Source organism: Sapajus apella, unplaced genomic scaffold (assembly GCF_009761245.1).
Source record: "Sapajus apella isolate SASKATOON/1434 unplaced genomic scaffold, GSC_monkey_1.0 scaffold70, whole genome shotgun sequence".
NCBI classification, from domain to species: Eukaryota; Metazoa; Chordata; class Mammalia; order Primates; family Cebidae; genus Sapajus; species Sapajus apella.
Window position 1 is genome coordinate 5,828,028 of NW_022437010.1, and position 24,222 is coordinate 5,852,249.

The following is a 24,222-nucleotide window of genomic DNA, read 5'->3' on the forward strand; positions in this document are numbered from 1 at the left end:
TTTTTTTTTTAAGATGTAATGTTTTTCTGTCCCTCAGGCTGGAGTACAGTAGCATGATCTCAGTTCACTGCAAACCTCCACCACATGAGTTCAAGCAATTCTTGTGCCTCGGCTTTCCCAGTAGCTGGGATTACAGGCATGAGTCATTGCACCCAGTTATTTTTTTTTTTTTTTTGTATGTTTAATAGAGACAGGGTTTCACCATGTTGGCCAGGCTGATCTCAAACTCCTGGCCTCGAGCGATCCACCTGCCTCAGTCTCTCAAAGTTCTGTGATTACAGGCATGAGCCACTGTGCCGGGCTGTGCTAATACATTTGAAAATTTAGAAATAGACCAATCCCTAGGAAAAAAAAATGCAATTTATCAAAACTGATAACTATTTAAAAATTTAACCGTAATTTTAAAACTTTCCACAAAAGAAACTCTAGCCCCAGGTGACTTCACTAGTAAATTTGATGAAACACTTAAGAAAAAAATAACATAAATCTTCAAAATACTGTTCCAGAGGGTAGAAAATGAAAATACTTCCAAACTAGTTTTATGAGGATATCATCTTAACATCAAAACCTGAGAGCATAACAAACATACACAATTAAAGGCCTAGTTCATCCCTGAACACAAATGTAGAAATCCAGAGATATAGACCAATGGAACAGAACAGAGGTCTCGGAGGCAACACAACATATCTACAACCATCTGATTTTTGACAAACCAGACAAAAACAAGCAATGGGGAAAGGATTCCCTGTTTAATAAATGGTGTTGGGAAAGCTGGCTAGCCATGTACAGAAAGCAGAAAGTGGACCCCTTCCTGACACCTTACACTAAAATTAACTCCAGATGGATTAAAGACTTAAACGTAAGACCTAACACCATAAAAGCCCTAGAAGAAAATCTAGGCAAAACCATTCAGGACATAGGCATAGGCAAGGACTTCATGACCAAAATACCAAAGGCATTGAAAAAAAAGCCAAAATAGACAAATGGGACCTAATCAAACTCCACAGCTTCTGCACAGCAAAAGAAACAGTCATTAGAGTGAATGGGCAACCAACAGAATGGGAAAAAATTTTTGCAGTTTACCCACCTGACAAAGGGCTGATATCCAGAATTTACAAAGAACTAAAACAGATTTACAAGAAAAAATCTAACAAGCCCATTCAAAAGTGGGCAAAGGATATGAACAGGCACTTTACAAAAGAAGACATAAATGAGGCCAACAAACATATGAAAAAATGCTCAACATCACTGGTCATCAGAGAAATGCAAATCAAAACAACATTGAGATACCATCTCACGCCAGTTAGAATGGCGATCATTAAAAAATCTGGAGACAACAGATGCTGGAGAGGATGTGGAGAAATAGGAACACTTTTACACTGTTGGTGGGAGTATAAATTAGTTCAACCATTGTGGAAGACAGTGTGGCGATTCTTCAAGGACCTAGAAATAGAAATTCCATTTGACCCAGCAATCCCATTACTGGGTATACATCCAAAGGATTACAAATCGTTCTACTATAAGGACACATGCACACGAATGTTCATTGCAGCACTGTTTACAATAGCAAAGGCCTGGAACCAACACAAATGCCCATCGATGATAGACTGGACAGGGAAAATGTGGCACATATACACCATGGAATATTATGCAGCCATCAAAAACGATGAGTTTGTGTCCTTTGTAGGGACATGGATGAACCTGGAAACCATCATTCTCAGCAAACTGACAGAAGAGCAGAAGATCAAACACCGCATGTTCTCACTCATAGGTGGGTGTTGAACAATGAGAACACATGGACACAGGGAGGGGAGCACTACACACTGGGGTCAGTTGGGGGGAAATAGGGGAGGAATGGTGGGGGGTGGGGATCTGGGGAGAGAAAGCAAAGGGAGAAATGCCAGATGTAGGTGATGGGGAGGAAGGCAGCAAATCACACTGCCACATGTGTACCTATGCAACAATCTTGCATGTTCTTCACATGCACCCCAAAACCTAAAATGCAATAAAATAAATAAATGGGAAAAAAATAAATAAATAAAAATAAAGAGAAAAAAAAAGAAATATTAACAAATAAAATCCACAAGTATGTAAAATGGTAATATTTCACCAACCGAGTTATGTATGTTTCAGGAATAAAATATTGGTTTAACATTCAAAAAAAAATCTCTAAATGTCACAAGATTAACAGAATAAAGCCAGAAATCGTGAGATCATCTCAAAATATATAGAAAGGTTTAATCAATTTTAGCATTCGTTTATAACAAAAACTTTAAGCAAACTCAAAGTAGAAGGAAACACCCCTAATTTGATAAAATGCTTTACAAAAAACTTACAGGAAGCACTTTAAGTAAACACTCATTTCAAAACTTTAAAGAGCAGACATTTAATTAGGTTTTAATTTTACATTACCATAGTTCATTTAGTTCAATCTCCTCAATTCAATTCACTCCAATAAAAATTAAAGAACCACTCATGGTAAAATGGCTTTTTCAAAGGTGGTAAGCTAATAAATTACTTTTCGCATTTAGATCTACAACTCCCCAGGAATTCATTTTTTAGCAATTATAAATATGGGGTCAAGTTTCATTTTTTTCCATGTGGGTACCCAATTATCCCTGCTCCATTTATGAAGAAGCCTTGTCCTCTTGCCCCTGTTCCATAGCACTAGTACTGCCATAAGTCTAGTATAATGTGCAGGTGTGTTTCGGGCTCCTCACTGCATTTCATGGGCCTTTGTGTTGATCCTTGCATCAGTTCCATATTCTCACAATTACTATGACTTCTCAAAAATACAACATCAGATTAAGCAAATCTTTCAACTTTGTTATTTGGCTATTCTTGGCCCTCCACATTTCCATATACATTTTAGAATTTGCTCATCAAATATCCACAAAACCTCTCTGGATTTCTATATTTTAGCGACTTTGACCATATAATATATATTTTGAAGCAACCCTACAAAATGCTTTTGGACATATACAAATGGCCTAAGAACATGAGAATGGTAAATATCAAACTGCAACTAGTTGTGACCTCTGGGGAGATGGGGAAGCAGAATGAAATGAGGGAGAAACAGGTGTTTCAACTACATTTCTAATGCTTTTACTGTTTTTTTGTTTGTTTTGAGATAGGGTCTCCCTCTGTTGCCAAGGCTGGAGTACACTGGCATGATCACGGCTCACTGCAGCCTTGACCTACCCCCTGCTCAAGCAATCCTCCTTCATAGCCAATCAAGTAGCTGTCAACCCAGGTGAACCACCATGTCCAGCTAATTTATTTTGATTTTTTCTGTAAAAACGGGGTCTCTTTATGCTGCCCAGGCTGGTCTCAAATGCTTGGGCTCAAGCGATCTTACCCTCTCAGCCTCCCAAAGTGCTGGGATTATAGGCATAAGCCCCTGTACCTAACCACTTTTACTCTTTAAAAAAATCTAGGCTGGGTGCGGTGGATAACCTAAGGTCAGGAGTTCAAGACCAGCCTGGCCAACATGGTGAAACCCTGTTTCTACTACAAATGCAAAAAAAAATATTAGCTGGTGTGCTGGTGTGTGCCTATAATCCCAGCTACTTGGGAGGCTGAGGCAGGAGAATGGCTTGAACCCAGGAGGTGGAGGTTGCAATGAGCTGAGATCGTGCCATTGCACTCCAGCTTGAGCAACAAGAGCAAAACTCCGTCTTTAAAAAAAAATCTGTAGTAAAATCCTAGGATTTAACAGCGGTAAACAGCTGGCTGGTGGACACACAGTTCTACATTGTTACCAAGTTAAACCCAGAAATACATGTTTAGAACATATCATCATCTCAAAAATGAATCAAAACAGATGCAAAATTGCTTCTCAAATCACAGTTACCCAAGTTCAAACTCTGCCATGTGGACTCTTACAAGGGTCTTCTATTTATAATTCACTATTAAGGACAGTGAATTATAACTTGTAATTTATAAATCTCACAGGGAGATTTAGAAAATAAATTCTTCTCTCACATTGAAAGAAAACATTTAATTCGTTATTTGGCCAAACGATAGAAAGAAAAATTAAACTATCCACTGTGTAAAGTACTGCTTCCTTTAACCACATTCTTCATCTTCAAGGTTACAAGATTACACTAGAAAACGCCAGTATAAATGCATGAAGTTTGAAAAGCTGTGTGACACTCTACCTACAAAGTAACTCATTTCTCTGTCTAAACACAGGCAGCCTTCAATGCCTCACGCATCAGGTGAGCCCATGTGCTCCTCTTACCCTTTGAGTAAAGGAGCAGAAGGAGCCTCTGATTGAAATAGTGAAGAAATGTGTTTTTTCTTTTGTACAGGATGAGGTAAGTTAACGGCACAGAACAACTATGCTTACCTTCCTTAAGTAATTATTCTTACTCGGTAAATTACTTTGACTTAATTTGGCCCCTAGAAAGCTGAGATGAACCTTCACTTTTCCATTTGAATTGTCTCATCAACATTTGACAGTTCTGTGGTAACACTGAAGATCTAACTTCTATGTTGTGTAAAGCTAGTATCCGTTTTTCCTTTGACCAACACAGTTAAGTTGAATGCACCACAATGGCCTGATGTCTATACTCAATTTCTATTTTTTTTTTTTTTTTTTGGGACGGAGTTTCGCTCTTGTTACCCAGGCTGGAGTGCAATGGCGCGATCTCAGCTCACCGCAACCTCCGTCTCCTGGGTTCAGGCAATTCTCCTGCCTCAGCCTCCTGAGTAGCTGGGATTACAGGCACGCGCCACCACGCCCAGCTAATTTTTTGTATTTTTAGTAGAGACGGGGTTTTACCATGTTGACCAGGATGGTCTCGATCTCTTGACCTCGTGATCCACCCGCCTCGGCCTCCCAAAGTGCTAGGATTACAGGCTTGAGCCACTGCGCCCGGCCTATACTCAATTTCAAACAGAAAAAAGTGTTTCATAGCTACACACTCCCCACTAATAGCATCCAGTTGACCTATGAAAGGTTGGCACAGCCAGTTCTAGGCAAAAGGAACATGTTATGTATAACTAGGATTAAAGTATTAAACTAAAGGAAGCAAGCTCTGAGGGGAGATTTCAAGCATTAGTCAGCAGAAGATAGATTGTAGGTTGTAACAGTTTTTCCAGTAGCCCCTGTCATCTATTTCCTAAGTGACTATCTGTTCATAAAGAAATCTGTAGTAACAAGAGATATCTTTCTCGACAGGCCACAATTGTACACATGTGGCATTGTTTGTTGTGATATAATGCAAAAGCACAAGGCTTATTGACAAGAGCTCAGTACAAAGAGCAGAAAATAACAGGCTAACCTCACAGACCACTCCAACTACCTTGAAAATGAGATGTGAGGGAAGTCTGCTGAGGTGTCCCAGAACACTCTTCCTCACACTTAGGAAAAGGAAGCAAATGTGTTTAATTTTCTGCCTCCAGACTTTGTTGTAAGAAGTAATGCTTGATGGTCCTGTCACCATCCTTCAATCTGGAGGGGACGAATCGAGATTAAAATGTTCAGTGTTTTAGAGCCCTGGCATCATTGAGGGTTTGCTGCTGTTGTTCTTAGTTAAGCCATTCTTGGCTGGGTCTCCTCTTGGCTGAAGCCAAAGGCAACCCTATTGCCACCCTGTAACTATTACTTCCCATATGCACACTCAGGAAAAAGAAGACGTTAGCTTGTCCACCATCACTTAATGGACATGACCTTTCTTTCCGTGTCAGTTCCTTCAAACTGGTATTTGTTTCTGGTCCCTATTTGGATGACCTCTTTCTACAGGTATAACTTTTTAACTCTATAATCCACCAACTATTAAATATACAGCTTAGGTGATTCTGTGCAGTATAAAAGCATCCCTCTGATTCCAGGGACAGAAATACCAAAAATTCTTTAGTCAGGAAGATGATTCCTAAAATATATTGAACCTAATTTGTCAAATTTTATAGATTGTTGGCAAGTTTTAAGGCTTAATATGCTATCTATAAATAGAAAATTATTATTTATTTCCATAAGGTTAATGGCCAAGAAAATGCAACAAGGCTATTGAATATGTGTGACATTTTTCCAATCTACACTACAAGAAAACTGAGGACCTAGTTTTTTTTTTTTCTTTTTTTTTTTTAAAGAAATTTAATAAACGAGAGAGAAATGTGTAGTTACGATAATCTAAATATGTAAAACATACCACAAGATCTCATTTTTCACAAAACAATCAGCCCATAGACCTCTGATGGAGCAGATTTCAACACAAGCAGAGGGCCACAACCAACAGGACTTCACAGACTATAGGGCAATCAAATGTCCTAACGTCATAAGGCTGAGGTCATACAACATCAATGCTGGCAAAGCAAGCTGAAGATGATGACTGAGGGTAGAAGGGACTGAGAATCATGAGGACTGTGGCTGCTGCTTCAGAACAGTGTATGTTTCCTTTTGATCAACATAGTTAAGTTAGTTGAATGCACCACAGTGACCCTGATTTCTATACTCAATTTCAAACAGAAAAAAGTGTTCCACAGCTACACACTCCCCACTAGTTCTATCCAGTTGTCCCATGGAGTGTACACACAGCCAGTTCTAGGCAAAAGGAACATATTATGTTCAACTAGGTTTAAAGTATTAAACAAGGAAGCAAGCTCTAAGGGGAGATTTCAAGCATTAGTCAGCAGAAGATAGATTGTAGGTTGTAATAGTTTTTTCCAGTAGCCCCTATCATCCATTTTATAAGTGACTACCTGAAGTGGTGAGGCCGTGGTGGTGACAACACAATAGTAGCAGTGGTGGTAAAAATGTAAATAACAGTTAAGATGGATTAAATGCTTACAATGTGACAGGCTCTGTTATAAATGCTTTACATATAAGCACTATAATGATACTCAATACAAACTGGTCTATAGTCTTAATCACTGTATGGCTCCTTATTTTAAAGTCAACAATGCTTTCTGAATACATATAAAATATTCTATGATTGGTCATCTTTTACCTTTCTGCCTGTATCCCTTTCTATTAGCATCTTCTGAGATAAACACCTCTTTTCCAACAAAAGAAAATACTTAATATACTTTTGGGAGAAGTAAAATGAGAAAAATACACATGGAAATAATGAAAAAGTTTGAGATCTATTAGTTTCATTGCAACACAATGAAGCTGATGTGATTCTCACAGCTGGATTTATTTGGGAATAGAAAAATCCCACATTAAGTCTCTATTAGACAACATTTATAATAAAGACAGCAAAACCAGATCTAGAAGCTATTCCAAGCCAAGGAGATTAGCAAGTAATCACAGGCTCAAGGCCTAATACAATTCTGGAGAGACATGGAAGGATTTAGAGAATTAACTAGCAAAAAAGGATTAAAGAAACGAAGAATGAAATTTTGACCGCCACATTCATTGGCCAGTATCAGTGATATTCTACATTTATCTATATATAGCTCCACTACTGTTACATATTGTATTAGTCCATTTTCACACTGTTGATAAAGACTTACCTGAGTCTGGGAAGAAAAAGAGGTTTAATAATTGAACTTACAGTTCCACATGGCTGTGGAGGTCTCAGAATTATGACAGGAGGCAAAAGGCACTCTTATGTGGTGGCAACAAGAGAAAATGAGTAAGACGCAAAAGCAAAAACCCCTTATAAACCCATCAGATGTCGTGAGGCTTATTCACTATCACAAGAACAGGATGAAGGCAACTGCCCCCATGATTCGAATTATCTCCCACCAGTCCTTCCCACAAGGACCACAAGGTCCTTCCCACATGAGAATTATGGGAGTACAATTCAAGATAAGATTTGGGTGGGGACACAGAGTGAAACTGTATAACATATTATTTTATAAGTGTCTCAATAAATCTGTCTCATCCTCTAGATTAGAAATAACTTGAAGTCAGAGACTGTCAAGTTTACTTTACTGACTCCAGCATCTAGCACAGAGCTTGGTATAGGCAGCAGTAACAGCTTACTAGTTCAGTATTAGGAGCTCTCTGGAGTCAGCTTTGGTTAAAATCCTGGCTCTGTTACTTACTACTACAGTTATTATGGTTGAATTACTTGCTGGTGCTAAGTAATTACTTGCTGGTGCTCAGTTTCATCATTTATAAAATGGATTTGTAGTACTCACCTCATCCACTGTGGTGCCTAAACGCTGTAACATAGGCAAAGTATTTAGCTCAATGGCTTACACACAGCATTCAACAAATGGCAAGTATTATAAGGTCCTCAACAAATTGAACAGGTGAATAGTGTATTGAACTGTGATTGCTATAAGGTTTAAATAAATAAAAGAGCCAAACCTGGCCTTAAGAACATCCCAGGACTCATATCATGCCGCACTCATGGCTGATGCTTGCTACCACAGAAAGAGCAAGGATGAACTCTGACCCAGAGTTTTCCCTGGGACTCTAGGCATGACTGACCTCAGGGATGGCCTAGTTGATACAAGACTCTCTCATAGTCACTGTCCTGCTCATGCTTCCAAATTCTTCGCTCTTTCTGACTTTCATCGTCTTTAGCTTCATTTTTCCTGATGTAAATACTAACAGTTTCTGTTCACAAATTAAAGTGCACAAGCAAATCTCTGACTTACGCATAATTTTTAAAAATGTGTATTTAAACTAAATGAGTTATTCACATAGTTCCCTCACTTTGAAAAATACAAAGAAGGGAGGGAGTGAGGGAGGGAAAAAGGAAGGACGGAGTTTCAGCAGTTAATCCAAAAAACAAGTATAATAGTTTTGCAACTGTTGGAAATTCATGGAAACAAAATTTAGGGCAAAAAGAAAGAAAAGAGTTTCAAGATTAAGTGCAAAAGGTATCAAATTATAGATCTGCTTATTATAATAGTTATACTCAATATGAGACTGCAACAGAGAAGGAAGCGAGTTTCACCACCTAGTCAGACCATCTCCTTTTACCATCTAATTGAACAATGATATAGCTGAGACCCTGACAAGTTAAATAATTTTTCCCATCATTACTTTGATTCAAAGTGTGGCTCGAGGACCAGCAGTATCAGCTTCACCTGGGAGACTGTTAGAAATCCAGAATCCCAGGCCTTATCCCAGACCTACTAAATTAGAATCTGCATTTTAACAAGATCCACTACAGATTCACCTGCACATTGACATTTGAGAAAGCATTAATACTTGTAGCCTACAAACCAGGAAGTTCATAAATTAGATCACTTAAACTTCATGCTGCATTTTCTGTAAACTGTCTACCGATTTTCAGATTTGTTAAAAACTAATTTAGATCCTTTGGCTCTGAATAATCCACCTATGAGTTTTATACTCAGGCTATACTCTAGGAAATGGCTTCTGGAAGCCCTGATGGAACTACATATCGTGGTAACATAACGATGCTATTGAGATGACGGCTCCGCTACAACTTTCTCATGTGTGACACTGGGAGAATAACAGTACCTAAACTCGGAGCGTTACTGAGAAAATTTAATGAAGACATAGAAAGTCTTTATAGTAGTGCTTGACACAGAGTAAGGCTGAAGTAAGTATTGACTACTAACTACAAGTGTTATCATCTTGGATATAGTATGATAGCTTTGCAGCCACTACCCATCCACTCTCAATACTCCTGTTGCAGTGTTAAGTATTTGAGGCTCCATCCAGGATTGGAAATATTATATAGTCTGTGGTCTCAGGAGAGAGCCAGTAAAACCCTTCAACTGGGCCTGGCGCGGTGGCTCAAGCCTGTAATCCCAGCACTTTGGAAGGCCTAGCCAGGTGAATCACGAGGTCAAGAGATCGAGACCATCCTGGTCAACATGGTGAAACCCCGTCTCGACTAAAAATACAGAAAAAAATTAGCTGGGCATGGTGGCGCGTGCCTGTAATCCCAGCTACTCAGGGGGCTGAGGCAGGAGAATTGCCTGAACCCAGGAGACGGAGGTTGCGGTGAGCCGAGATCGCGCCATTGCACTCCAGCCTGGGTAATAAGAGCGAAACTCCGTCTCAAAAAAAAAAAAAAAAAAAAAAACCCTTCAACTGGGAAAAAAAAAGGTAACAGCCAACACTGCCTAATTTTTCGTCAAATGAGGACTGACCTTGTAAGTCAATAGATAGACACGGAATTAGTAAGTTCTAAATAAAATCTGTAAGTAAAATGTACAATGTTGAGTAATTTTCAATAACACGAGTATTGCTCTGTGTAGGACTAAATATTGAATTCATAATTTTGGACTGTTAACATTTAAAGCATAAATTGAAGTTTCATTATTGAATATTCAGTTCAATGCACTGCAACAGAAAATTTTGCTCCAGCAAGGTTGGCAGGTGTATATCCAAGACCCAAATACCCATAATGAATACAGCACGGGAAGCTGTAGTGGTGGACAAATACCTCTTGTCAGAACAAGATATCACTTGCATAATAGAACAACCGTATTACCATATTATTCATCCGCTTATCTCAAGCACAGGTCCAGGCTGGTTAAAGAAAGCCATGGTAGGCAAAGCACTTAATTCAAAATATATAAAATGAAAACCAAAAATTAAAGTCACATTTTAACCTGAGTTTCTTATTTGACTAGATTTAAACAATGGGTTACAAAGTATTCAGGAAAAGAGTCACACAGATAAGGACTCAGGGTCCCATCAATCAGAGACTGTTGCTGGCACCCAGGAGAGTGCTCCACAGCAGGACAGAAACATGTACAGGACAGGACATGGAGGCTACACAGAGGAAGACACCACAGAAGCCAGCACAGCCTCGAGCATAACTTAGGAGGGGCGAAAGGGAGACCAAGAAAGAGAAATTTCTGCTTCCTGCACAATAGGATTACCAAATGGCTCCCAGAGTTTCCTGGCCAGAGGAACCACAAGTTCATAGCTGCCAGCAGGCCTTTTCCCCGTTTCCTCTCCCCACCTCTGGGATTGCACAGGATTACAATCATTTTAAGTATTTTCGTGGGTCAAACGTAGTGATAAAACAAGTTTTCTGTCAACACAGTCCCCTCTTATATATGTAAATATGACTACTCTACATAGTTAAAAATAGCTAACACTTTAATACTATCTGTATTACTTATCCCTAAAAACAAACCAGTCTATTAGATCCGAAGGCAAGAATTTGTCATGATGAAATAGAACATAAAATGGCACAAGTGATAGGCTAAATAATAGCCCCCTTCCAAAGATGTCCTTGTCTTAATCCCTGGAAGCTGTGAATATGTTATCCTACATTAAGAAAGATCTTTATAAATACAATTAAGGAAGGATGTTGAGATGAGGTGATTATTCTGAATTATCCTGGTGGGTTCCATGTAATCAGAAGAGTCCTTTGAAGACGGAGGCAAAAATTCAGAGAGAGGGTGAGGTGTTTACAGAGGGAATTGGCAGTACTTGGGAAAAGGCAATGTGATGCAGGCATGAGCTGAGAACTGAGGATTGTCTCTAGACTGGCAAAGGAAAGGGAACAGATTCTCCCCCAGGGCCTCCAGAAGGAACCAGCCCTGCTGACACCTTCACTTTAAGCCAATCAGACTGATTCTGGATTTCTGTCCTCCCCAACTATAAGATAACAAGTTCACGTTGTTTTAAGCTACTAAGTTTGTGGTAATTTGTTACAGCAGCAACAAGAAACTAATACATATTTTTGTATTCTGGAAGTGAGGTACTGCTTGTAACAAATACATCAAAATGTGGAATTAGCCTTAGAATTGGTCAATGGGTAGTAGAGAACTTTGAGCACCATGACGTTAAATGGCTAGTTTACCTCAAAGAGATTCGTAGAATACAGATGTTACAGACTCTGATGGGCAAGGAAAAAGTGAGGAGCATGGTAGAGAAAACCTACACTGTTTGGGAATATCCAAATAAGCATAAACATACTGGTGGTAGAAATATAGATGTCAAAAGCCCTGTTGGTGAGGGCTTGCAAGGAAATGAGGAACATGTTAGTGGAACATGGAGGAAAGGGGATCATTGTTATGTAGCGGCAGAACTGGATGAATTGGATGTGTAATGCAGAACCTGTAAGCAATGAGCTTCAACACTTAGCTGAGGACATTTCCAAGCAAACAATGAAAATGCAGCCTGGTTTATTCTTATAGGAGAAAACAGACAAATTCAGAGAACTGATACTCAAAGAGAACCAAGAATAGATAATTTCAGAAATTCTTAGCCTATCTAGATTGCGAAAGACACAAAAGTTAGGGATTCACTGAAAGAAAAGTGCTCTCGAGAGAAAGACAAGAGTGCAGCTATATAAGCCTTTGTTAGTGCCTCAGAAGGTTCAAAGGATCAGTGTATTTAGTGACACAAAGGGTTCTTTGAAGAAAGTAAGCATATGATTCAAGGATCCCCTCAGGCATCTCAGCAGGAGCCAAAAATGGCAATGAATTATTCAAGAAAGATCTGCAGAGGGACCTCTTGTGTAATGGAATGAATCCCTATGACATACAAGGGAGACCCACAAGGTTTTTTAGAATGGTTTACCATCAGGAATACTGTCAGGTTGGATTGAGAGGGACAAAAGAAAAGAACAAAAGGAAAATGAAAGGAAGAAGACTCTTTGACTCCCTAAATTCTTCAGGCAAAAGCCAGGGTAATAAAACAACTCACCTGCAGATACATGCCACCCTTAATAAAAAAAAGATTAGGCACAGTGGCTTATGCCTATAATCCCAACACTTCGGGAGACTGAGGCAGGGGGACCGCTTGAGCCCAGGAGTTTAAGACCAGCCTCAACAACATGGCAAAACACCCTTTCTACTAAAAATACAAAAAATTGGCTGGGTGTGGTAGCATGTGCCTGTAGTCCCAGCTTCTCGAGGGGCTGAGATGTTAGCTTGGAAAGTGGAGGTTTCAGTGAGTCATGATCGTACCACTGCACTCCAGCCCAACGACAGAGCAAGAGCTGGTCACATAAATAAATAAATTTTAAAAAGGAAGGATATTTTAGAGCATAGTACTGTACATGTCAAAAGGGTGAAGCCAAGGGCCTCAGAAAATTATCCTCAGACCTTGAAACCTAATGGCTGAATTTTGAAATTGCTTGGAACCAGTGATTTTTTTTTTCTTTCATTTTCTCCCTTTTTGAATGGAAATGTCTACGACTATTCTCCAATGTCTATCCTACTTATTGTGCTTTGGGAGTAGGTACCCTGTTTCAGGTGCAAAGGTGGAGAGGAATTTTGCCCCAGGATTAATCATACCGAGAGTGTCACATAAACCAGCTTTAGACAATTAAATGATGAAATGCAACTTAAGGGCTGAAGATATTTAGATGACATTTTCGATTTTGAGTTTATCTTGCAATGGGCTTAGACTTTGCAGGACCTTGGGATAGGCTGAATGCATTTACACAAGACAGATGTGAATCTTTGGGGGTTAAACGGAAGACTGCGGTAGACTTAAAAATACCCCCAACTCCACCCAAAGATATCCATGTCCTTATCCCTATAACCTATAAATATATTGCCTTATATTCAAAAGGAATTGTACTTTTCCTTTTGTATTAGAGAATTAATTCGTATTAAAGCATTAAAGGATTACTTTAAAAGAAGTATTTTGAGATGGAAAGATTATCCGGAATTACCCAGCAAGGCTTGATATAATCATACGGGTCCTTATAAGAAAGAAGCAAAGTTCAAAAAGAAGGCAATGTGACAAAAGATGGAAGGACAGAGAAAGGCAACGTAATACACGGCTACGATGCAAAGTCTGAGGATGGCCTTTAGAAGCCAGAAAAGGCAAGAAAGTGGATTCTCCCCGGAGCCTACAGAAGGAGCCAGTCCTGCTGACACCTTAACTTTAGCCCAGTCGGGTGGATTTTGGTTTTCTCACCTCTAGAACTGTAAAAATCATAAATACATTTTTTCAAGCGACTAGATTTGTGGTAATTGGTTATCTAAGCAACAGGAAACTGACAAGAATAGATACTAATTATTAGTGAATACTTAGGTAATAGTATGATCTGTAATCTATAATTCAACTAAATATGAATATACAAATCCTAACTTCCCCATTAGAAGTTCTTCAGTTTGTTACACAAAGGCAACTATATAAATTAGATATTAGTGCAGGTATCATAGACTGGCTTTCAAATCTGGAGGCAGAAAAGGGGAAAAATGACAGTACAAGAGATCAAGAGTCTATTTCTGACTACGTCTGTGTCTCATAAAAAAGACGGTTGTAGGTACACTTAAAATTGAATTTAAGCTACTTAATTATGGTGGCAACAGTGTTTTTCTTTTTTATTTGCCATACCACAGTGTTGAGCACATCATTCTGAACAATGTTGGTGTTCTATAAATGTTTGCTGATTAAATAAATGACAATATATTTAAAAAGTGAATGAGAAAAAGGTAAAGCTCTTAGCCAGATTTTATTTTGATTTAGAGACAGCTTTATTTCAAATTAGTCTAGAAGGAATCAATGCTAAAATAAAACAGATAATTATTTAAGTATAAGTTTTTAAAAGTCCTAAGGTAAAAATCAAAAATATACACACATATACATACATACATGGGAAGGTTTCAGATGCAGATGGGCACATATGCAAAATCAGTGTGTTTCACTGTATCAATAAAAAAAAAATACATTTTCAAAAACCATACCTGTCCTTAAAGTTGATGATATACACATCTAGACTTCAATTGTACCTCTCAGAATTCCCACATGTTGTGGGAGCAACTCAGGGGGAGGAAATTGAATCACGGGGGCCAGTCTTTGCCTCTTTGCCATGCTTTCTTGTGATAGTGAGTAAGTCTCACAGAATCTGATGAGTTTATCAGGGGTTTCTGCTTGTGCTTCTTCCTCATTTTCTCTTGCCACCACCATGTAAGAAGTGCCTTTCATACCCTGCCATGATTCTGAGGCCTCCCCAGCCATGTGGAACTGTAAGTATAATTAAACATCTTTTTCTTCCCAGTTTCAGGTATGTCTTTATCAGCAGCATGAAACCAGACTAATACAGTTGACGAGGTCTGGACACAAATACAAATAAATGTAACTCCAGAGAGAGATGAGCCCTTCTAGGGTAGACAGACATTGATGGCAGCTTTTACCACTGGGGCATGAGTAGGCGGAAGAGCTAGCCTGCTACTAGCAAAGACATTTTTCTGGAATAAGAAGAAACAAGCCAACTTTTATCAGCCAAGCATGGGCTGGCATGGCAGATTGGAAAATGGAGAAACAGAGCTAACCCTCACTGCCAGCCAATTCTCCTTCATAATATTTCTGCTTACAAAGTCTGGTGGTGGAAGAGGCTGGTAAGTGGATGAAAAGCAGAAAGCTCCTGTGATCTCACATGGTTAGATCCCAAACTCTGCTGCAGGGCTAGATCTCACCACGAACAGGAAATCAGATGTGAAATCCAACTCAACTCCTGATAGAACAAAAAGATCTTGCCTAGTCACCTTAGCAGCCAGATAGCAGAAAGCATAAGGCTTTCTAGGGATAAATTTTATCTACCTCAGTCTTGGTGTCCATTCAACACAATAAAAAAAAAAAGTAAGACAAGTGAAGAAGCAGGAAAAATATAAGCCATGATTAGGAAGAAAAAGCAACAAAAGAACACTAGATAACTAAATGGTTGGAATTAACAGACAACTACTTAAATATAACCATTATAAGGTCGAGCATGGTGGCTCATGCCTGTAATCCCAGAACTTTGGGAGGCTGAGACAGGAGGATCACCTGAGGTTAGGAGTTCAACACCAGCCTGGCCAACATGGCGAAACGCCGTCTCTACTAAAAATACAAAAATTAGCCAGGCGTGGTGGCACATGCCTGTAATCCCAGCTACTCAGGAGTCTGAGGCGGGAGAATCAGTTGAACCCAGCAGGCGGAGGTTGCAGTGAGCTGAGATTGAGCCATTGCATTCCGCTCCAGACTGGGCAATAGAGCAAGACTCCATTTCAAAAATAAATAAATAAAACAAAATAACTAGTACGAATATGTGAAAGAATTTAAGGAAGAATGGATGAAATGGATGAAAAGATCAAGAATTTCAGTAGATAAATGAAAACTCTAAAAAGGAAGCAAATGCAAATTCTAGAATTGATAAATACAATATCTGGGGAATGGTTAATCCACTGGATCGGCTTAATGGTTAGTTGGACAAAACAGAAAAAAAAAAAAAAAGAAAAAAGAAAGATTAGCAGCCCAAAGAGAAGACAATAAAAAATATCAAAAATAAAGCACACAGGAAAAAAAATCATTAATTAAAACACCTTTCATCAGAGTTCTATGGCACAGGAACAAATGGTCTAACATATATGCAGCTATACTCTGAAAAATGAATGGAGTAGAATTGCTGGAAAAGGTACTAGATGAGAATTGTCCAAAATGCTTGAAAGATATTAACCTAACACAGCAAATCCTGAAGCAGAAAAACAGACAGAAAATCATACATAGGTCAAATTGCTGAAAACCAGAGATAAAGGCAATAATGTGACCTCTTTAAAGTCCAAGGACAAAAAAGAAAAAAAAAATAACTTGACAACCTAGACAGGAGGGATAATAAAATTACACTATTATAAAGTGGCAAAATGTTTCACAAAGTTGTATAATACTTCTTCATGATAAAACATGAAGAATGAATTATGCATATTATAATGTAACCATTTAAAATCACATAAAATGATGAAAACTAAGTACAAATGGAAGAAATAAAATGTAACATGGACACAAAATGAAAACAAACTTCAATTTTCAAGTAAAATAAATAAAAAACTGATGAGGAAAATGGGAAAGAAGTTTAAAAATGATAGCATTAGGCCCAGGAATATAAGTTATTATTTAAGATATCAAATGTAAGTGTATTCAACACTCCAATTGAGAAGACGAAGACTAGATCTGGGTCTTAAAAAACAGACCCAACTTTATGCTGTTTATAAGAGATGTACAATTAAGATGAAGATATAGAATGAAAGTAAACTGATCTGCATCGCAAACATCAATCATAAGAAATCCAGTGTCTATATTAATATTATAAAAAGTAAACTTTAAGAGACAAAGATCAGTGATAAAGTTGGATATTTCATAATGATAAAATGTTCATTAAAAAAGTACAAAATTGGTTCTCTGCCTAGACTAATAAGATTGACAAATATCTTTTCTCTTGCATAAAATTTCTAAAGGTTTATGAACCCCTTGTGGGTTTATGGGCCTCTTTTTAGGAACTTCTTTTTTTTTGAGACAGAGTTTCTCTCTTTTTGCCCAGGCTGGAGTCCAATGGCACAATCTCGGCTCACTGCAACCTCCACGTCCTGGGTTCAAGTGATTTTCCTACCTCAGCCTCCCAAGCAGCTGGAACTACAGGCACACACCACCACGCCCAGCCAATTTTTCTATTTTTAGTAGAGATAGGGTTTCACTATGTTGGCCAGGCTGGTCTCAAATTCTTGACCTCAGGTGATCCACTTGCCTCGGCCTCCCAAAGTGCTGGGATTACAAACGTGAGCCGCCGTGCCTGGCCAGGAATTTCTTTACAAATTCACATTGTTCAAAATTCATGCAGCCATAAAAAAGATTGAGTTCATATCCTTTGCAGGGACATAGATGAAGCTGGAAACCATCATTCTCAGCAAACTAACACAGATAACAGAAAACCAAACATCCAAACTAACACAGAAACAGAAAACTAAACACCACATGTTCTCACTTATAAGTGGGAGCTGCACAATGAGAACACATGGACACAGGGAGGGGAACATCACATACTGGAGCCTATTCGGGGGGTGCGGGACAAGGGGAGGGAGAGCATTTGAACAATACCTAATGCATGATGCATGTGGGACTTAAAACCTAGATGACGGGTCGATAGGTGGAGCAAACCACCACGAGCATGTATATTTATGTAACAAACCTGCACATTCTGCACATGTATCCCAGAACTTAAAGCAACATAAAAAATAAATAAAATAAAATTCAATGGCTTTCAAGTACATGATCCTGTCAATCCTTGACAGCCATTATTATTATTATTTATTCAGTTCTTGCAAGCCATCTTACCTGAAACTTCACCTTCTGATTAATGTTAGCTACACGGAACTGCTTCAGGAAACGCTCGTCCTCACTCCAGAAGAGACGGATATCAGGGATGTCATACAGAATCATGGCTAGCCTTTCTAATCCTAGGCCAAAAGCCCAGCCGATTCGGTCTTGAGCACCAGCTATTAGGGGGCAAAAAAAAAAAACCAAAAAACAGTTGTTTTTAAAAAGCCTTAGACTAGATAGGCACACACAACTCCCTGACAGTTATCAGTAACACTAATAACTGATAACTGATCATTACAGTGGGCCAGGTACTGGGCAGCCGCTACAAAGACATCCGAGAGGGTGCCCAATCTTCCATGTTTTTCCATCTCCATATTCCTGCCATCTGAAGTCACACTGTCTGAAGTACTCTCTTTCATTTCCAATTAAATTCTAGGCTTTCTTAAGCAGAGGTTCCTGAACTGAGTCATGATTTTTCTGTAATCTTTGTTTGCCCTGATTCAAACATTTTAGCCCACTGTATACAGGTTACAGAGGGGAAAGAAAAGACAGTCTCTGTCCCTAAGTGTAGATAAACACCACATGTTCTCACTTATAAGTGGGAGCTGAACAATGAGAACACATGGACAATGATACATGTAGATAATGAGATACATTCAAAACATGCCATACTGGCCGTAGCATGCTTAGGATGAACTTACATTCGGAAAGCATATACTGTATGTCAGGCCTTTAGGAACTTCAGCTTTATTAAAACACCATAATGCTTACTCTTAGCAAGAGCTACCTCAGCGTTGCAGAGAATACAAGGAAGCCAAGATGAAGGGCACATCTAGCATCACCTACTCCAAAGGTATAGTGTCCTGCTCAGACTGCGTCAATGCCATGAACTATAAGGGTTTATACCTCGCAAACTGAGGCAGTGGAAAAGAGAAGATAGAAACTATAGAATGAAGGCAGGCAAGGGAGCAATTCACACTGTTGGAAAGCTTATGAAACAAGCTCACGAAAGGAACATAATTCCACCTGGACACTAACAGATGAGTAGGATCCGGGGGTAGCCTGGGATGGCCTCTGAGACTCCCATTCCGCACGCACATGCCTTGTGTAAACTCCTCCCATTGAGTTGAGTGTGGGTGGGATCTAGGAACATTCCGGGAATTTAAGACTCTGACTGGTTTACTTTATCTAACAACACTCTATCCTGGTGGACTGGAGAGAGATCCCCCCCTCCTGGCTGTGAAGAGGCTATGTGGCTCAGCCCTTGAGAAATCCTCAAAGAGCTCAGAGAGGTACCTGTAGTCAGGGAGAAAATGGGAATTTCACTTCTACAGTTAGACAGAACAAATTCTCCCAATAGCCAGAGTGAGCCGATGAGAGAACTGCAGCTTCAGAGGAGAATACAGCCTTGATTTCAACTGGTAAGACACAAGGCGGATTCCAACTGTGCCTTGACTTCAACCTGGTAAGACACTAAGCAGCGGACCCTACCAATCCATAGCCAGACTCCTCATGCAGGGAAATTGTGATACAATATATTTGTGCTATTTTAAGCCATTAAGTTTAAAGTAATTTGTTACCAAAAAAAAAAAAAAAAAAAAGCAAACAAACAAAAATAACTAATACAGATTCAAAATGTAAGGAAAGGTGACAGGAAATTCCAGACTGAAGGAGTTTCTTTAATAGCAAAGGGAAGGGACGCAGCACGTGAAGGCTAAGGAGTGGATTCCGGAGATACAGGCAGGACTCATCTCAACGAGCCACAGGAAACATTTTGTTCTTGTTTCTACCTTGCATTTAATGTTTTCCTAAAACATAAAAAAGTTGGCTGGGCATGGTGGCTCACGCCTGTAATCCCAGAACTTTGGGAGGTCAGGAGTTTGAGACCAGCCTGACCAACAGTGAAACCCTGTCTTTACTAAAAATATAAAAATTAGTTGGGCATGGTGGTGCATGCCAGTAATCCTAGCTACTAAGGAGGTTGAGGCAAGAGAATTGCTTGAACCTGGGAGGCGGAGGTTGCAGTGAACTGAAATTGAGCCACTGCACTCTAGCCTGGGCCACAAAGCAAGACTCTATCTCAAAAAAAAAAAAAAAAAAAGAAAAGAAAAGAAAAGAAAAAAACCTTACAATTGTTTCACAAATCCCCATTTGCTCCAACTGTACCTGAACATTCATGGAGCCACACCATTAGATGTACAAAATCCAGGAGGGAAAAGGCTTCATTGTAAGTGAAACACCAGCACCTGTGGTTATCACTTGGCATCGAGGCAAACATCAAGACAATGGGAGCACAGGCTATCAGCTACAGATAGATTGAGAGGCACTGGTCATTAGCAAAGAACTTTGTTAAAATTCCCAACATATGACAGGCTAATTTTGTCACATATAAAATTATGCACATGACATTCCACTCAACAACAATATAATTGACATTCTTTTCAAGTGCATATGAATATTTCACCACAGAACATATTCTGGAACACAAAATAAATTCCAAGGATTGAAATTGTACAAAAAATGTTCTATGTCCAAAATGCAAATAAATCAGAAATCAACAGTAGAAAAAAATCTGAAAAATCTCCCAAACATTGGGAAATTAAACAACATACTTATAAGTATCACATGATTCAAATAAGTCATCACAAGAAAATTAGAAAATATACTTAAATGAATAAAAATTAAGATATGACACATTAAAACTGGAACTCATAAACTATTGAGTGAGAATGACAAAGCCATTTTGGTAGTTTCAAAAACAGTTTGGTAGTTTTTTACAATAAACCAATATTTCTCAACTGGGGGCAATTTTAGCTACCAGGGGACATTTAGCAAGGTCTGAAGACATTTTTGGTGGTCAAAACAGAGTGGGGGGCATCCTGACATCTAGTGGGCGGAGGCCAAAGTTATTACTAAAGATCCCATGGTGTACAGAATGGTTTCTCACAACGAAGAATTATCCAACCCAAAATATGAATGACAAAACCCTGAATTAAACAGATACTTAACATAAGACACAGCAATTCCATTTCTAAGTATTCACCTACATTTCTAAGTATTTACCAAAATGTGAATGGAGAAACCCTGAATTAAACAGATACTTGGCATATGACACAGCAATTCCGTTTCTCAATGTTTAAAAAACGTGAGCTTTGAATGAAGAGACCTTCCAAACAGGCTTTGTGTGAGCAGCATGGCTGTTTATTCACCTGCGTGCAGGTGGGCTAAGGCCAACAAGGGCATTAGCAAATGGCAGTGGGATAGCAGTTGGTTTTATAGGTTTGGGTAGCGTTTTGGGGGGTGGGGGTGTTGCAGAGTAAGTTCAGTTACAGTGGTGGGGTTGGGTGAGAGGTATTTACATTATCATAAGAACAGTTAAGATGGCAGGATTGGGTGAGGGGCTTGTCTGGGGAAGCTCCCCTGGGCGATCCAGGACAATGATTGAGGACAAACACAGGCAGTGGCTGGGAGACTTCAGCAGAGGCAGGCAGGACTTCAGACTTTCAGGCTCCAAGCCTGCATGGAGACCTGACGCTAAGTATTTACCTAAAATACAGAAACATATGTGCACTGGAAGTCCAATGAATCAATGCTCATAACAGCTTCCTTCGGAATGGCCTAACCCCAAAACAACCAAAATATACATCAACTAGTGAATGGAGAAACTGTGGTATATTCATATAGCAGAACTGTCAGAGGCATCTGAACCAGAGTGACTCCATCTTGAGTAGGGGCTGGGTAAAATGAGGGTGATACCTGCTGAGCTGTATTCCTAGGAGGCCAGCAGTGGTGGTATCACAAGATATCGGTCATAAAAAACCCTGCTGAGAAAACAGGATATGGTAAAGCACCAGGCCAAAACCCACCAAATCCAAGATGGTGATAAAAGTGGCCTCTGGTCCTCTTCATTGCTCCTTATATGTTAATTTTAATGCATTAGCATGTTAAAAGACATTCCCACCAGCACAATGACAGTTTACAAATGCCCTGGCAATGTCTGGAAATTACCTTATATACTCTAAAAGGGAGAGGAACCTCCACTTCTGGGAATTGCCTGCTCCTCTCCTGAAAAACTCATGAATAATTCACCCCTTATTTAGCATACAATCAAGAAATAATCATAAGTGTACTCAGTGGAGCAGCCCATGCCACTGTTCTGTCTAGGAAGTAGCCATTCTTTTGTTTCTTTACTTTCTTAATAAACTTGCTTTCACTTTACACTGTGGACTTGCCCCAAATCCTTTGTTACACGAGATCCAAAAATACTCTCTTGGGGTCTGGATCAGGACCCCTTTCTAGTAGCAGAACATTACATAGTAACAAAAATAAATTATATGGAACAAAATAAAAAAATCTCAAAAGAATTACGTTTAACAAAAGATTAGTCACTAAAGATTATCTACAATATGAATTTAATCCATATGACATTCTAGAAAAGGTGAAACTATAGAGATGGATAATAGATGGGTAGGACATGAGAGAACTTTTTCGGGAGATGGAAATTTTCTCTATCTTGATTGTGGGGTGTTTACATGACTGTATATATCCTTCCAAACTCATCTAGCTATGTTTTAAAAGCATTAATTCTGTTGTGTATGATACTACCTTAACAAACTGGCATTTAAAACATCCTACATTTGAATGACATGGCAGTACCAAGTCAAATTGCTGTAAGTTTCTAACTGCTTACTCTCAGCGTCTATGGTTATCTCCTTGTGAACTGGAAACAGAGTTTGTAGATGAGCACCATTCTGAACACCACACTTTGAGGTGCACTAATTTGAATGATATAGAATATGCTTATATATATGTATATATGTATGTGTGTACACACACACACACACACACACACACACACACACACACACACACATATATCTCCACAAAGTTAAGACGTTCCATAGAAAACTCTTACATATTCTAAGCACTGATCCATAGACCCCTAGTAATCTGCACGCTGCAAGCCGAGAATCACGACTGGGAATCAAAATATAACCTCTAACAACAACACCAAAGGTCCCTTCCACCTGGTGCTGGGCCAGCACCACAGATTATCCACAGTTTGCTAAACATCACATGTCCTTGTCATAAAATAGTGTATCTTCCTAACCCTTGCCCCTCTCCTAAAATAAGCTCTCATTGTCCTCTAAAGCTTCATGGGAGGATTCTGACTGTGAGATTCTTCCTCTGACCCTGAAGCATTAAATTTACCTTTGTCTCCTCATCACAAACATGCTGTACATATTTCTATTAGGAGCTATCACATCTATAAGTCTCTCTCCCCATCTAAACCTGAGAGTTCTGAGAAAACAGTCCCTACACAATGTCATACACAGTACTAACTCCTGCATAAATGATTTTTAGACATGTATCTACGCTAATGAGAAGAACATGCACTTCCCATGTAGTGGATTGAGTCATTCTCACAGCACAAAGCTGAAGATCCAACAGTGAGAATGACGGATGTCTCAGAGAAAAACAAAAAGAGCTGCAGTTCTGAGAAGCACAGTTTATACAATGCTCACAATTAAGGGTTGGGAAGACAAAAGCATAGGGAAGAAGGAAAAAAGCATTAAATTCTTCGTTCATTGCTTGCTAACACTGAATACCAGTTTTACAGATGGGAAATGTCAACAATCACAAAATGCTCAGAAGGAACAGCATTGAAGGGAATGAATACCTTCTAGAAGGTGAATCTGCATTCTATGATGTTTGTCAAAATAGAAATATCAGAAACAATAAGAAATAAAGGTATGAATCCAACACTGATTTATCATAAAGTTACGGAAAAACAGATAAATCTCCTATTTACTATCTTCCTCTGAGCTGAGCCAGGGAGCTGCCAAGCACAGCAGTCCTGAAGAGGCCAGACCCATGCATGGGGTATAGATGAGAAACATGGCTCAGGAAAAGGGTGAACCAACTTCATATAAAAGGGAGCCCCATGGCTGCCACTATGATGGCAGTCTAGGCTCCACGGTAATATGTCTCAGAGTCAAGGAGGACTTGCTTTACCAGCCTGATGTGGCCTGGCTTCTGAATGGAGCAGAGTAAGAGCGAGCAGAGGGAGCATCACCAGCTGGAAATCACATCTGCAGAACACAGCGAAGGGAGGCTGGGCCATCCTGTGTGAGGAGGTAAGCTGCACGCTAGGAGAAAGTCTGATGATGAGAGTTCATTTCGCATTCGAAATGGCCACAATAGATAGTGGGTCCTGCCATTCAATCGTTGCCACACAGAATGGCTTAAATCAATGAGTCTTAAAATTAAAGTCATTACTCAGATGGCCA

The 24,222-nt window shown here is 39.3% G+C and overlaps 1 protein-coding gene across 4 annotated transcripts in view; it reads right to left on the reverse strand.

Annotated features, from left to right (window-relative positions):
• FARS2 (phenylalanyl-tRNA synthetase 2, mitochondrial) overlaps positions 1–24,222 on the reverse strand; it is a 523,925-nt gene that overhangs the window by 212,044 nt on the left and 287,659 nt on the right. For all 4 annotated transcript variants that reach the window (XM_032250125.1, XM_032250124.1, XM_032250126.1 and 1 more), the window contains exon 5: positions 17,948–18,108. In XM_032250125.1, coding sequence (XP_032106016.1) covers positions 17,948–18,108 — 161 coding nt within the window. The remainder of the gene's footprint in view (positions 1–17,947; positions 18,109–24,222) is intronic.